This window comes from Lates calcarifer, linkage group LG8, assembly GCF_001640805.2.
Source record: "Lates calcarifer isolate ASB-BC8 linkage group LG8, TLL_Latcal_v3, whole genome shotgun sequence".
Classification (NCBI taxonomy): Eukaryota; Metazoa; Chordata; class Actinopteri; family Centropomidae; genus Lates; species Lates calcarifer.
Genome location: NC_066840.1, coordinates 15,532,603 through 15,545,699, shown reverse-complemented (window position 1 = coordinate 15,545,699; position 13,097 = coordinate 15,532,603). Strand labels below are relative to the sequence as shown.

Below are 13,097 nucleotides of genomic sequence, written 5' to 3'. Positions count from 1 at the left end.
ATGCAATCCTTCAAACCCACTCACACATAACAACATCTCCCGCCAAGTAAGGGCCTGTTTACTAGTGCTTGGGTCACAGTCAAGTAGAGACAGATCTCAAGACTGGCAGGGCCTCAGTGCATCAGCCTGCAGCAAGATGGATAGACTGTGAAGAGATGGAGTGGAGGGCAGAGGGGTGACAGGGAAGCCCTACTGAGAGAGAGAAGGACCCAAGTGGTGCTGCACCCGAAGCAGAAGCAGAAAATATTTTAGACTTCACTACACAGGCTTTAAAACACAACTGAATTACCTATGACAGAGAGTTACATGGGGAACCGCCACCTCCTTGCAATAAGATCTTCTCCTCAAAAGGTGTACTTCAAAGCAACACCACCCCTCAAGAAAAACCATCTTGTAGCATCAAAGATGTTCTATGCTATGGAAATAAACTGTGTAAATGTCATATGACATCAGTAGAGTGCTTATGAATCAGAATATAAACCACAGAAAAAGGCCTGTGGGCTAGGATTCCTACAGCATCATTTGATTAGAACACATTTTCATATGGTATTTTCAAGTCAAAACACACTACAGCATTTAAGCATTGTGCAGCTTCTTCCTACATAACCCCAAAAAGCTGCTATTAAAATGTAATCCTACTTCATGTTAAACTTCTCACAGGAAACACAACTGCAACCATGAAATCGTTCAGTTAACTTTCCATTTCTTTTTTTTAACTTGTCAGTCATATTAGGGCCTCAAGTAATTATTATTTCCAGTGGTTGCCAACAACTAACAATTATATTCATCATGAATAAATATGCCAATCATTTTCTCAATTAATCATATTGTAAGTAAGTCCAAAGAGTTTACTATCACAAAAGACAAAACAGCAGCAAATCCCCACAATGCCTGGCATTTTTGACTAAATGATTGGCTGATTATGGAAATACTTGTACTAATTAACTGATAATCTGATTCATTGATTAAATGATGAACCTTTTCAGCACTAAGCTCTATTATCATATAATTCAAACACAAAGCAACTCTGTTTGCATCAGTGTGACCATTTACTTCCTTTGTGCACAGGATAAGAGCACCTGTCAATCTTTTTTTTTTCCTCTAACTGATCTGTGCAGGGCTGGACCACTTTACAGGAGCTCAGGTGAACTTCCCTACAGATCAGAGTATTTGCTGCAGTTCTAGAGTCAAAATATAAAGTGGAAACATAACACGTGAGTAAGTGAGTAGGAGGCGGCCCGCTGGTTACCATGGTGCACAAAAAAAAGATACTAAGGTGCTGCCTGGGCGATGGTGTTTTCATGTGTCAGTGCTGTTCTCCTTGCAGTTAAGGCATGGGCTCCCACAATGAATACTATCACGTTTCCGCCAGACTCCACCTCTCACAGATCACACTGCTGCCTTCAAGGGCTTGAACGAACATCAAAGGCAACCGTGTGATTCTGCATTCCTGTCAGAGCATTACAACCTCTGGAGACCCCCCCCCCAATGAAAAGCCCAGCCCCACTCATTCCCACAGCCATCTTTAATGACTTTCCAAAGACACACTCAGGGTTTAGTGGCACAGTAGTGCATCACGGTGGGAGAGTCAAGTGAGACACATGGTGCCTCCTAGTGCCTTTTGGTATGAGCAGTCACTCTCTCCCCCTCTCTCTATCTCTCTCTCTCTCTCACCCCCTTCATGATGCACATGTACCTCCCATGGGCAAGGGGAGGGTGGTGTGAATCAGGAGCAAGAGAGCCAGAGCGAGAGATAACGGCGCTGTGTGCATCAGTGACAGTGTGGCTGGCTGCTCCGCACAAAATATTATTTACAGCTCACAGTGAAGAGAAATTACAGCAGCATTGCTCTCCAGAAGCAGGAAAATCAGCTGACCTGGCAACACTTAGAGAGAGACCAGGAGGAGGGTCAGGCACTATAATTATTATATTGCTTCTCCTTATTCACTGTCAGTATCTATACTGCTCAGATAGCCTGTGGGGGATTCAACCCACTGGTGACAACAGGTTAGTGGTGCATAAGAGGATGATAAAGAGGCAGTAAAGGCAGTTTAGCATTTATAAACCTGGCCTTGCGGATAGTTACTCCACTTCCAACTAGCTCACTCATGACTGATTAATGTATGAAGGGCAATGAAACCAGCGGATGAACTTTAAAAGGGTAAGCATTAAATTGACCAATCGTGAAATATGATGTCAAAGCAGTTCGTGTTGGCAAAATACCAACTTCTTGTCCTGAACAAATCCAGTGGCTGGATATACAGTAACATTAGAGAATACAACAACAGTAGCACAATCATAAGCTGCTTTTGTGCACAGTAATGAGAGCTGCAACTGATGATTATTTTACTGATCATTTTCCCCATTAATCGATTACTTACTTAGTTTAGTCCTTGAAAAATGCCCATCACAAGTTCTGAAAGCCAAAGGGGATGTTTTCAGAGGTCTTATTTTGTCCAGGCTATAGTCCAAAACCTTGAGACATCCATTTTAAAAGAATAAAAACATCCTCAACTTAAGGAGGCATTTGGGACCTCAGAGAAAAGCAGCCATCTCTGGAGACAGGTATGTTTTTACATGTACAGGTGTGTGCAAGGTGTGTTCACTGTCCATGTGATGATTTGTTAAGGGAGATGAGTTTACATGGTGGAAAGCAGTCATGCAATACAACAATCCCCGCCTGAGTGTGGTTTAATGACTCTGACTTTAATTGCTAACATCAGCTTGCATCTGTCGTGACTTCCTGGCTGGCAAGAACATACCCAGTTAGCAGTTAGCTAACTGGCTCAGTGACCAACAAGAGCCGTGAAGTGTGACAACAGCTGTTTCGTGTTGTCAGTCAGTGTGAAGTAACAGTTTGTCGTAAGCTGCCTAGTTTACGGAGAATTTACAGAGAAAACTGCGAGGGGAAATTACTGGAAAAGCCAGCCTACATTCTTACAGGGCAGAATCATAGCAGTTAAAAACGCTAGCAAGAGTAGCTGGGTGTCATAAGCTAACAGAGTGTGTGTGTGTGTGTGTGCGTGCGTGCGTGTGCGTGTGTGTGTGTGTGGTGTTGCCAGGCACACATACCAAACGATTCAGTCTTCTCCGTAGCATCTTCTTGTTTATCTTATTTGATTTCGCAACACTGATGAACTCTTCTGATTCAACAGACGCCTCCAGGCTCCGCTTCAGCTTCTCCGGGGAATAACTTTACATGTATGTTAGTTAACCTGCTAGCTCCTTAGCTATCTATTCTCTACTCTAACGTTAGTTCTATCTATATGAAATGCCGCAGCGACGCTACATCGTTCCCATTTTGTTTGATTTCGGTATCTTCGCACCATTCGCATTCTCTCCCCCCTGAATATTTTCCGCGTTGCGGTGTACTAGTCGCGCTTGCTTTCGCTCAAGGCTGAAACAATCCCTGACATTTCGCTCTGCGCCCTGTTGCTGAGACTCGTACAAATCATTTGTCGCTCTCAAAGTCTGCTTTCCCCGCTGACTCGGGAACTGCGCACCGACACGCTAGAAAAACTTACTTCTCCTTTCAGCCCCTGTGCACAGGTTCCCCCCTCACCTCCCTGTCAAACAATTTTCACTCCACCAGCCCAGCAGCAGCCCACAAACGTTCCCACGTTCACAAGCTCCACCCGGTGAAGGTGTGGCGAAAGCCACGCTCACGCTGAATTGTGGGTAATGAGGTCCGACTACAATCTTTCCTATTTTCCTGTTTGTTCCACAGGAGACTGGAGGCATGACAGGAGGCTGTTTGTGATTACACTTCAGGAATTACTGAGCATTGAATAGAAGCCTCATATGAATTTCTTCTCTGCATCTTGCAGAGGGATTTAATAAAATGACAGCACATCCCGTGTAACAGAATGATGGATAATAAGCGTTGAAAAGCTGTTGTGGGAAAATATATGACAGACAATCCATCTACAGTAAACTTACTATAGGTCACACTGCAGCCTATAGGAATATTACAATGATTATTCTTCAACATTAATAACATTTCCCATGAAATGTGCATGTCAACATTGAACTTACTCTTGTCACCAGAAATCTTCTTCATTATACTAATAAATGATTCTCTTGTGTTTTCTTAAAAGCTTCCTGCACACATGATAACAACTGGATATGTTTACATATATTTTTTTCCACGTCTTGAAAGAGGTGCTCTGAAAACTGATGAAAATGAGATATAATCATTAAAACATTGAGAAGGGGAAGAATTATAAAAGATCATAACATAACTGTAAGTTCTTGTAAATGATACATTAATTCAGTTTAATTTAGATTATCTTAATTTATGATCCCTAACATCAAATGTCCCATCAGCTCTTGCTTTGTTAACACTGGATCAGCCAACAGGGACCTGCACCAGGACCTTTAACAGCTTTCTGACTCATTGGTCAAGGATCTGACACAGCTTCGTGCTAACCCATATAGTGTTAACGCAGCAAAAGTACACTCACATGATGTTTTTGTTTTGGCAATAACCCTTAACAAGTTGAAGGGAAGGCATGGGGCTGGAAAATAGGGCAGGCTGAATTATTGTTTCCGGCTTGCTGAAGAAATTAAAAGGTGTACTTTGGGAAATATTAAATCCAACAATGCAAGTTTGTAGATCTCTTACCTCAAAAGTCAAATTTGAAGTCTCACTTCTTACCACTAGCTTTGTAACTTTAAGTTTGAGTTATGATTTTGGCTTAATTTGGTTTATAGATGAGTACATCTCCATAACATTGGTGTCATCAGGTTTAATGGTCAGATGTGGTGAAAATGTATGCTTCTGTGACAAAGTTGAAACATAGAAATGCAGAATAAGCTGAAATAATGTGTAATGAGAAACAGGAAAGAACAATGTCCCAAATGTCTGAGGTTAACAATTTCTCAATACATGTTGCATGTCATCACAAGCCACACTGAGATATATAAGAAATAAACATGTATCCATTCTTAAAGGGTTAGATACAAAAGACACCTGCTACCGTAAGAACATTTGGTCACATTGGTCACTTTGTGGAAATACACAGGATTTTAATTTATGTTATTTTGAGTCATGAATGATAAAAGTTGGTTTTCAGCCTGTCTTGCCAAAACTTGCATTAAAGGCTTATGTCTGAACTTTTAGCCACAAATGCAAAACACAGAGTGTGTCAAATCTAAACAATGCTCAGGCTACATGCTGTGGGTTAAAGGTGATGGAGGTCATAAACTGAAATCTAATTCTCTTGTGTTCACATAAGCTAATTTGTTTTTTGTGTGCATGAGTCACCCTAGCAGCTATTTGCATGTGGCACCAGGTTTGCATTTTTTCCTCAGAGACCTCCTTGCTAGAAATTAAACTTAGTAATTTAGCAGTGGAACGAAAACGTAGATATTCGTACATAACTTTCAGATCTCATTCATGCAAAGACAACAGCTCAGTGAGCTGAGGTCAACCAGGATTATTTCTGTCTGTACGTGAATTAGTATTCTGAACCACAAAAACAATGACAGTGGTTGATCACATAGTCTTGGTGGTTTGGTTTTTAAGTTCTGTGGAAACTATTACTGGTCTCCCTATCATAAAGAGGACAGGAACACAACTTTACATCCTATTTTAGTTATAGAATGAAACCAGTTTACATGCGAAGTCGTATAAAGAGACAAAGTTAAAAGCTCTTTTGAAAGGCCATCCTGTTTGCAACATGCGGTCTTGGTGTGTGTCACTTAATGCACTTGACAATTACCTAACTGTAACGCAGATAGCACACAGAGCAGCAAACCAGGGCCAATGTAAAGTATTGCAGTAACTGAAGTCACCTCTCCTTTGACAATAACACTGGCTACGTGCTTGTGTAAATGTTTACATTTTGATTGGAACCACTTACCAAGCTCAAATATTTTCAAATGCATTCAAATATGCAACACGTTGCCTGGGGTTGCAGGTTCACACATTTGATTTCTTTGTCGCTGCCATAACACATTTCAAATGTCTTAAAATATACAATGGAGTTTCAGATACTGCTACTGAACCTGTTGCAAGACACTTGAAAAACCCAGAGAGCTTATTTTACTATAACCTCACATGTTGCTTTAATTTTTTGGCTCTTCTGACATAATTGACTTGACCTCTATGATATTACTGTATTGTTATTGACAGTACTATCAGTGTGTACACATTTTAGGACATAGCTTCTATACTCGTGAATATTGATCACTCGACAGTTTATGTCATCCCTTCATCGTTTGAGCTTCTTCACTCACAATCTGCACATGTACCGTACTGTCTCGACTTGCTGTCAAAATGGAAACATGGCTGATTTAGAGAATTTGCACAAGTCACTCAGTGATTTTGCTCTACCATTCATTTCAGACCAAGGGATAATTATATTTTTATAATGTACAATGTACAATATTGCATTGTACCATTTAAAGCAACAAAAGTGACACTGTCAGTCAAAGAAATGTGATATGTGTATAAAAGAGGAAGTATCTGTCACATCACGTCAACACGATTGTAAGTTGGACTCTATCGCCACCATGTGGCTAAGTGAAGAAATGTTTCATTTTTACAGTGTTTTACTATATGTTGATTCTTGAGAAGTCTATTTTCCCTGATCATTCAAAGAAAGGTCATAGCAGTCAGCTGAAGTGTAGCTAAGAGGACTTGATTTCAAGCAGGGTAAAGCCATTTGCAGAAATGTACAGCATTAACATATATATAATATACAATCAGTGGGCTCATTATCACACTACAAATTTTTAGAGCTGTCAATGTGACTGAAATCCACATGCTAGAGTATAGTTGGCTGGACTTAAACTTCCTTTAATGCAGGAAACAATCTCACCACAAGTCTATTGAAGTGCCTGTTCTAGAGCAGCTGATCTTATCACACAAACAAGTATTTTTATCTACTCCCTTGCAGAGGAAGATCATGTGACAGGATTGAAAGCGCAGCCACTGAATGGACCTTGTGGTGAGATTATTTTGTCAACTGTTGTTTCCATTGTCAACAATGAACTTTCAGTCTAAAACGATTTCCAGGGTCATTGAGCAGGGAGTCCCAAGTGCTCAGTGAAGCTGTTTCCTTTGTCAGAAGGACTGTTTTATACCTGTGAGGCTGTAGCTCATAAAGTAACACTGAGAGTAAAATGAGAGTAAAATTCTAAACTGTTACAGTCACAATACCTTCTGGCCAATTTTCACATTGGGTGCATTTGAAAGAATGAAAAATATTTTAGTGATTTATTATTCATACGTGGACAAAACAAAAGGCAGTGTTATATTTCTACTAGTTGGCCACCTACTTACATTTTCTACTGCATGCTAATCAGTGGCCTGCAGTAGCAACTGGTTGTTGTAATTCAATGCTTGTCCACATGGTGGCAGCCCAGTAACATCAATAAGATGTCACAAACTTGTTGCTCTGAGGGAAGAAAATAGGAGCAAGGCTGCAGAGCTGATCACAGTTCTTAAGCTAAATTTGTATAAAGTTCACTGACGTTAGCAATCTCTTTATTTTTGTTTAGTATTTTGAGGATGAAACTATCGTAATTGTAGGTGGCACTCAAGACTGAAACTGACTAATGTCACTCATCTACACAATATCACAGCATCTACGCAGACTGGTTGTGTTTGGTAAGATTTTCAGTGCAAGAGCAACACACCTTATGTTCATGCATGATAAATAAATGAGGATCAGGTTAAGTATGTGTATGTACATCTTGATGTAGTTTAGTACAGTCAGACGTGTGCTAAAAATAAAAATGGAATCAGTACCTTGAAGCAATTGCATGAGTATTCTAATTTTATTTCAACATGAAAGTAAAGCTCAACAGATAATATGCTCCAGGAATAATGAAAATGATGACTTTAATATAGCCAAAGATATTTCAGGAGCACATAACACTTTTGGGGCACACTATTGGGGAATAACATATAAGGTGTTTTTAATCATGTTAAGTGTTTATGAATCTTTCCAGTTAAAATAATATCTTTTTAATTAATGAATTAAATCAGATGGCACCATCCAATATCCAGATAGAGCTGCTGGTTCTATGTTCTAGTCCTAAATTAAATGTACAGTAGCTGCTGAATTTAGTGGGCATTTCTTTACTGGTTCTGCCCCCATGTGTCTCCTGCGTAGTTCTGAATTTAAACTGACAGCCCCTGTGGAGGAGTTGGGAGACTTCCCCAGCCATCTGTCTTAGAGCACCCCCCCTTCAACACCCCCTCCTCTCCCTCCACGCATCCCTCATTCCCACACTGGGCCTTTGTCAGCAGTTCCTGTTCCTGGACTAGGCGTGGCGTGCGCAGAGGCTGGGGCGACCGTGGGTGCTTTCAGAGGCACCTGCAGATGGGACAAAGGGCCAAGGGTGCTGGGGCTGAAGACAGATTGATGCTTTGTGCGCTGGGGCTGGAGAGAGCGAGAGAGAGGGAGAGAGAGCAAGAGAGAGAGAGGGAGTGAGAGAGAGAGAGAGAGAGAGAGAGGGGGAGAGAGAGAGGGTAGTGGGGGGATAGTTAGCTGAGAAGTTTTCAGGGAGAGGATTTTCGGGGGAACAGGGGTGGGTTGGGGGGTGAAGGGGAGTGGGGGATGGAGGTGTGGGGTGGGGAGGTCTGTCACTCCAGTCTGTGTGAGTCCAAGCTTTGGAGGACCCAGAGAGATTGACAGCTTTTGTGGACTGAATCTCCGCACAATGGTTGTGCTTTAATGGGCAGTAAAGCTAGAGTAGAGCTTTGGGGAAGGTTTGGAAGGGGAGGTGGTGCTTGGTTAGTGGTTGCGATGGTGGCGGTGCGGTGCGGGGAGGCTGAGGGATGGGGGGCCAAAGGCTTTACTGCTTTGCTTGGTGGGGACCAATTCATGGGTATTCAGTCCAAGGCTCGTTATTCACTGAATGCATCCAGTGGAGGAATGCAGCAGCATCAATTAGAATGTGTTAGCAGATAGCAATGCGGGGAAGAAAAACCTTTCTCTCCCTTTTGCTCACAGGACAACACAGTCCCACTATAGGAGGTGTCAGAGCCACAAAGCCTTTTTTGTGGGTCTCTCTCCATTACATTACCAGTGCAATATGTAAGGTGGGGACTCTTTTGATTTAAATTAAGTGGAAAAAACACTAAATCCTATTTTTATTCAGCAGGGATAATGGTGTTATACTCTATAAAGGTCTTTAACTACTTATCTGTGGCTTAAAATCTTCCCCAGCTCCCTTTTCACTCCACCTCAGTGTCTTACTCTCATTGGGGGCATTATATTTATTCAATGGTGGAGGGTCAAAGACAGACTGTTAAACAGAGTTGCTTGTAGCCTTAACTGCCGCATCACTTCTAATTGTGTATCAGTGGGTCAGTGGTTTGTTGTGTTGTCCCCCCGCAAGAAAAGAAGAGCGGATATGAATTTAAACAGTATCTTGTACGGCATTGTTTGGAGTGGGCTCAGGCCACCACTTCAGACTCAGAGGGCCTTTTGGAAAAAGAGTTTTTTTCTATAACTTTCAAGACAGTGATATAAAAGAAGAGGAAAGAGTGGAAAACACTTTGATGGTGATCACATGTCGGGGTTGACACGCCATTCTTTTTTTTTGAATGCAGAGAGGCCAGCCGTACATGCCCTTCGAACTAATTAGGCTGTGCTTAATTGAATGCTTTTTCAGGATGCACACAGCAAACACATTTTGTATTTGAAAACAATGAAAATAGCTTTAATTTCAATCAGCCATGTCCTTTACATTTTTTTCTATCCTTTTTTGTCACTAAAACAAATTTCTGATTCATGCTACTTGTGAGAAATTTAGAAAACAGGCGTCACAGGGGGAAAAAAGGTTATTCTGCACTGACTAACTTGAACAAACTGATTTTTTAAGTTTTCCATCCATGCACTCAGCATCCATTTTGTCTCCAATTTCCTTGCTTTTAACACAAGATGATACAGATGGCATGTGTGCTGAAATGGAATTGGGAATTTTTGTTCTCCTTAGGTTTAATGAGAACTAACTGGCAGGAACCTCTTGTAGAAAGGTGTAGATTTCAATATGAGCAATTATGCTTCATTTGAAGCCAAATGAGCCAAATTTGCATCCTCTGAAAAGGGAACCAGGGCTAAACTGTATGAAAAGTGCAGTAAATTGGGGCAAACATCGCAACGTGCAGAAATGCATCTCCGCTGTAATTGTGTAATTGTAGAAGAGCTCTAAATGCACAGCCCAATTAAACTTGCTTCTTCTACAAGGCAAAGAATTGGCAGGTTATTATGCAGGAAAGTATCAGCACATTTAAATAGCTGCCTCCTTCATGGGTGGGGATGGAGGGTGGGATCATTTGCAGCAAAATGGAATATCTGATCAAATATGGACAGATGTCTTCATACATGTGGAGCGGCTGTGAATTGGATTGGAAGAGGCAAGATAGATGGATGGCCTCCTCTAAGAGATAGAGCTTCCTGCCCTGAGTACTGAGAGGGCACAAGAGGAAGAGGGTGAGAGAGGGGGAAGGTTAGGCTCTCAGTGGGGGGAGACATTTCCCTGAAACACCAGTTGATGGGTTTCTCCCCACAAAGGGTCGAGTGACGCAGTCTGCACTGCTGCAGAACAGCCTGGTCTCTGTCTGGATTAGGCCCTGCAGCACACAAAGGAGAGCTCAAGTAAACGGTTCATGAATGTTGATTAATTGATGCCATTTTTTGCAGCGTGCCATGGAGATTTAGAGGGTAGGGGCACATGAGGGGAGGTTGTGTGTAAGCAGGGAGAACTGTGATCTGAGGCTGGAAATGTGTTTTTGTGAGTGTATTTTTCAGATATGCAAATCTTAAATGCTTGCTATAGATCACAAACTGACACAAGTTTGATTCATAACTTCTGCGGAGATTCCTTAATCTCTCCGACTTCAAGAAGCGCGACAGTTTGTCAGTAAAAAAAGTTCTAAGAGCTGGCACACTACGACTATCTTTGGTCTCTGTGTGCTTTGACTCCCGATGGTGTTGTCAGATGCGCCCAGCTGGCACAGCGAGTGGCTCAGGTGGCAGAGGCGGCGAGGAGGTTCCCACGATGGGGTTTTTTTGGGGGTACAGGTGTCCTGGGAGAATGAGGGTGGCCCGGAGCAAGGAGGGGCGAAGCACTGGCCCATAGCCCACCTCAATGGAGGGATCCCAGGGGCCAACTCAATAGCCTGGGTTCCACTTGATGGAGAGAGAAAGGAGCGTTTCAGCCGCTGCCCAGCAGGAAAGATCTGGTTGTGGGAGACCTCTTTCAGGACTCACTGTTTGTCTGAAGGCTGTCACAGCAGATGAGTACTCAGCAAACAGCGTGAACAAGGATTTGAACCAGAAAACCAACAGAGCCTTGACAATATTGTGATTGGGCCTTGTCTCTTTAGAGGGGGCTGAAAGCCGAATTGAGAGCAGTAACAAGTGCACATTCAGAGCAGGACGGGGATGCCTTTGGGTTGTGTTTTATGGTTTTGAGGCTTGTATGTGGTGGATAAAGCAAAATCATGTTAATCTCCCCTTTCTCTCATCTAAAAGCAGAATGGGAGTGAACCTGTGGCACTTAAATGGTCTAACTAAAAGTCTTACAAAGTCATTGTTCAGACTTGTAAAGTCAAATGTGAATGAGACCTCTGTGGTCTCTTGACCCAAAACAGAGGACAAGTTGAAGCATTCTTCAAAATGTAAATATAAGCGCTGCAACAAACAGTTACATTCAGTTTATTTATACTATTTTTGCCTTTTCTTGAAAGCTGTGCCCGTTATCAAAGGACCCATTAATGAGCCTGCTGTGGACATCACATAGATGATACTTTAGATGACAGTAGTACCTTTAAACTTTGATCAATTTAGATTGTAATAATACTTCAATACCTGCTTTGGATATGTCTTACACCATGCACGTATCTACAGAAGCCTGCATGCTTACACGTAAGCATGTACAGTATGTAAGCATGTTTTATGAGCATGCTTACTTACTCATTTTGACTCACAGAGACACACACACGCAACTTTGCTTCGTCACCTGGTTTCTGCCCAGAAAAAGGATTACAGGGAAAGCCACAGCTCATTCCTGTGGAGACCAGGAGAGGAGAGGGAGAACTTACTAACACCTCACACATGCTGCTGTAACTATGCTGCTGATAACATACTTAATCATCAAATTTTGTGATCATATAGTATTTGAATTAAGATTGATACAATTAAGTATCACTAGTTACTTAATTATTATTATTTTTTTATTATGTGGCTAAAGTTCTACTTTGTTCATTTGGATCAATGTGTTTTGACACCAACTGGTCTGCTAATATCTATCTAACAGCCACTGACAACAAACAGAATGCAGACCGGGAATCAGTGAAATCAGATTACACATAAAACAAACCGATTATATGCTTCGGTTTTGTTTCCTCCCTGACTTTGTATACATTTATCGACCTATTTATCCGTTTGATGGTGAGTGAGAGGGGCATACAAAGAGCAATGTTGTCTTTTGGAGGAGTTGGGCTAACTTTGAAGGTTTCTGAAGAGAGAGGCTTGTGATGGAATGGGCCGGGAAGGACTGTGACTTCTCCATTGAGAGTGGAGGGGCACGCTGGATTAGCTTGATTTGCCTGTGAATGGGCGCTTTCCATTATTCTTGTTAGGGAGCTGTCACATCGAATTGAGAAAGTGAAAACCTCCTTTTATCAACCTTTTCCAAGTGAAACTGAACAGGCAATCAATAACTGAATTCAGGCCCAAGGGAAAGTCAAGCAGAATGATATGGGGCTGTTATAAAGGGGGTATTTGTCAAATTGCTAATGGAAAAAAGTGGATAACTGATGTAATTTTGGCTCCAAATGCTGTTGAGTTTAACAGAAAACTGAAAATAAAGAAATGAAGTCATAGCCGCGCAAATAAAATTAGGGTCTAAGGATTGTTTAGAGGTAGCAAAAAAATGGTATTATAATAGTATGACAACAAGACAACAACAACTATAACACCTGCCATGACTGATAATAATAATCACAATATGTAATAATAATTTTAAGAAGATTTATACTTGTGGGAACAAAACAAGTGTTACAAAGTATTTTCCTCAACAGATCAATAAACAAAGCATTTAATTTTTTTCTGTTAGAAAACTGAAACAATCAC

At 41.5% G+C, this 13,097-nt stretch overlaps 1 protein-coding gene across 7 annotated transcripts in view; it reads right to left on the bottom strand.

The window, feature by feature from the left end:
• The window catches only part of atp11c (ATPase phospholipid transporting 11C), a 39,894-nt gene extending 36,266 nt beyond the window's left edge, over positions 1-3,628 (bottom strand). For 5 of the 7 annotated variants that reach the window (XM_018660253.2, XM_051072458.1, XM_018660252.2 and 2 more), the window contains exon 1: positions 3,073-3,628. In XM_018660253.2, the coding sequence (XP_018515769.1) occupies positions 3,073-3,099 (27 nt within the window). In that variant the 5' untranslated portion in view covers positions 3,100-3,628. The remainder of the gene's footprint in view (positions 1-3,072) is intronic. The other 2 variants (XM_018660251.2, XM_018660259.2) reach the window with 1 other exon arrangement.
• Positions 3,629-13,097: the final 9,469 nt, after the last annotated feature.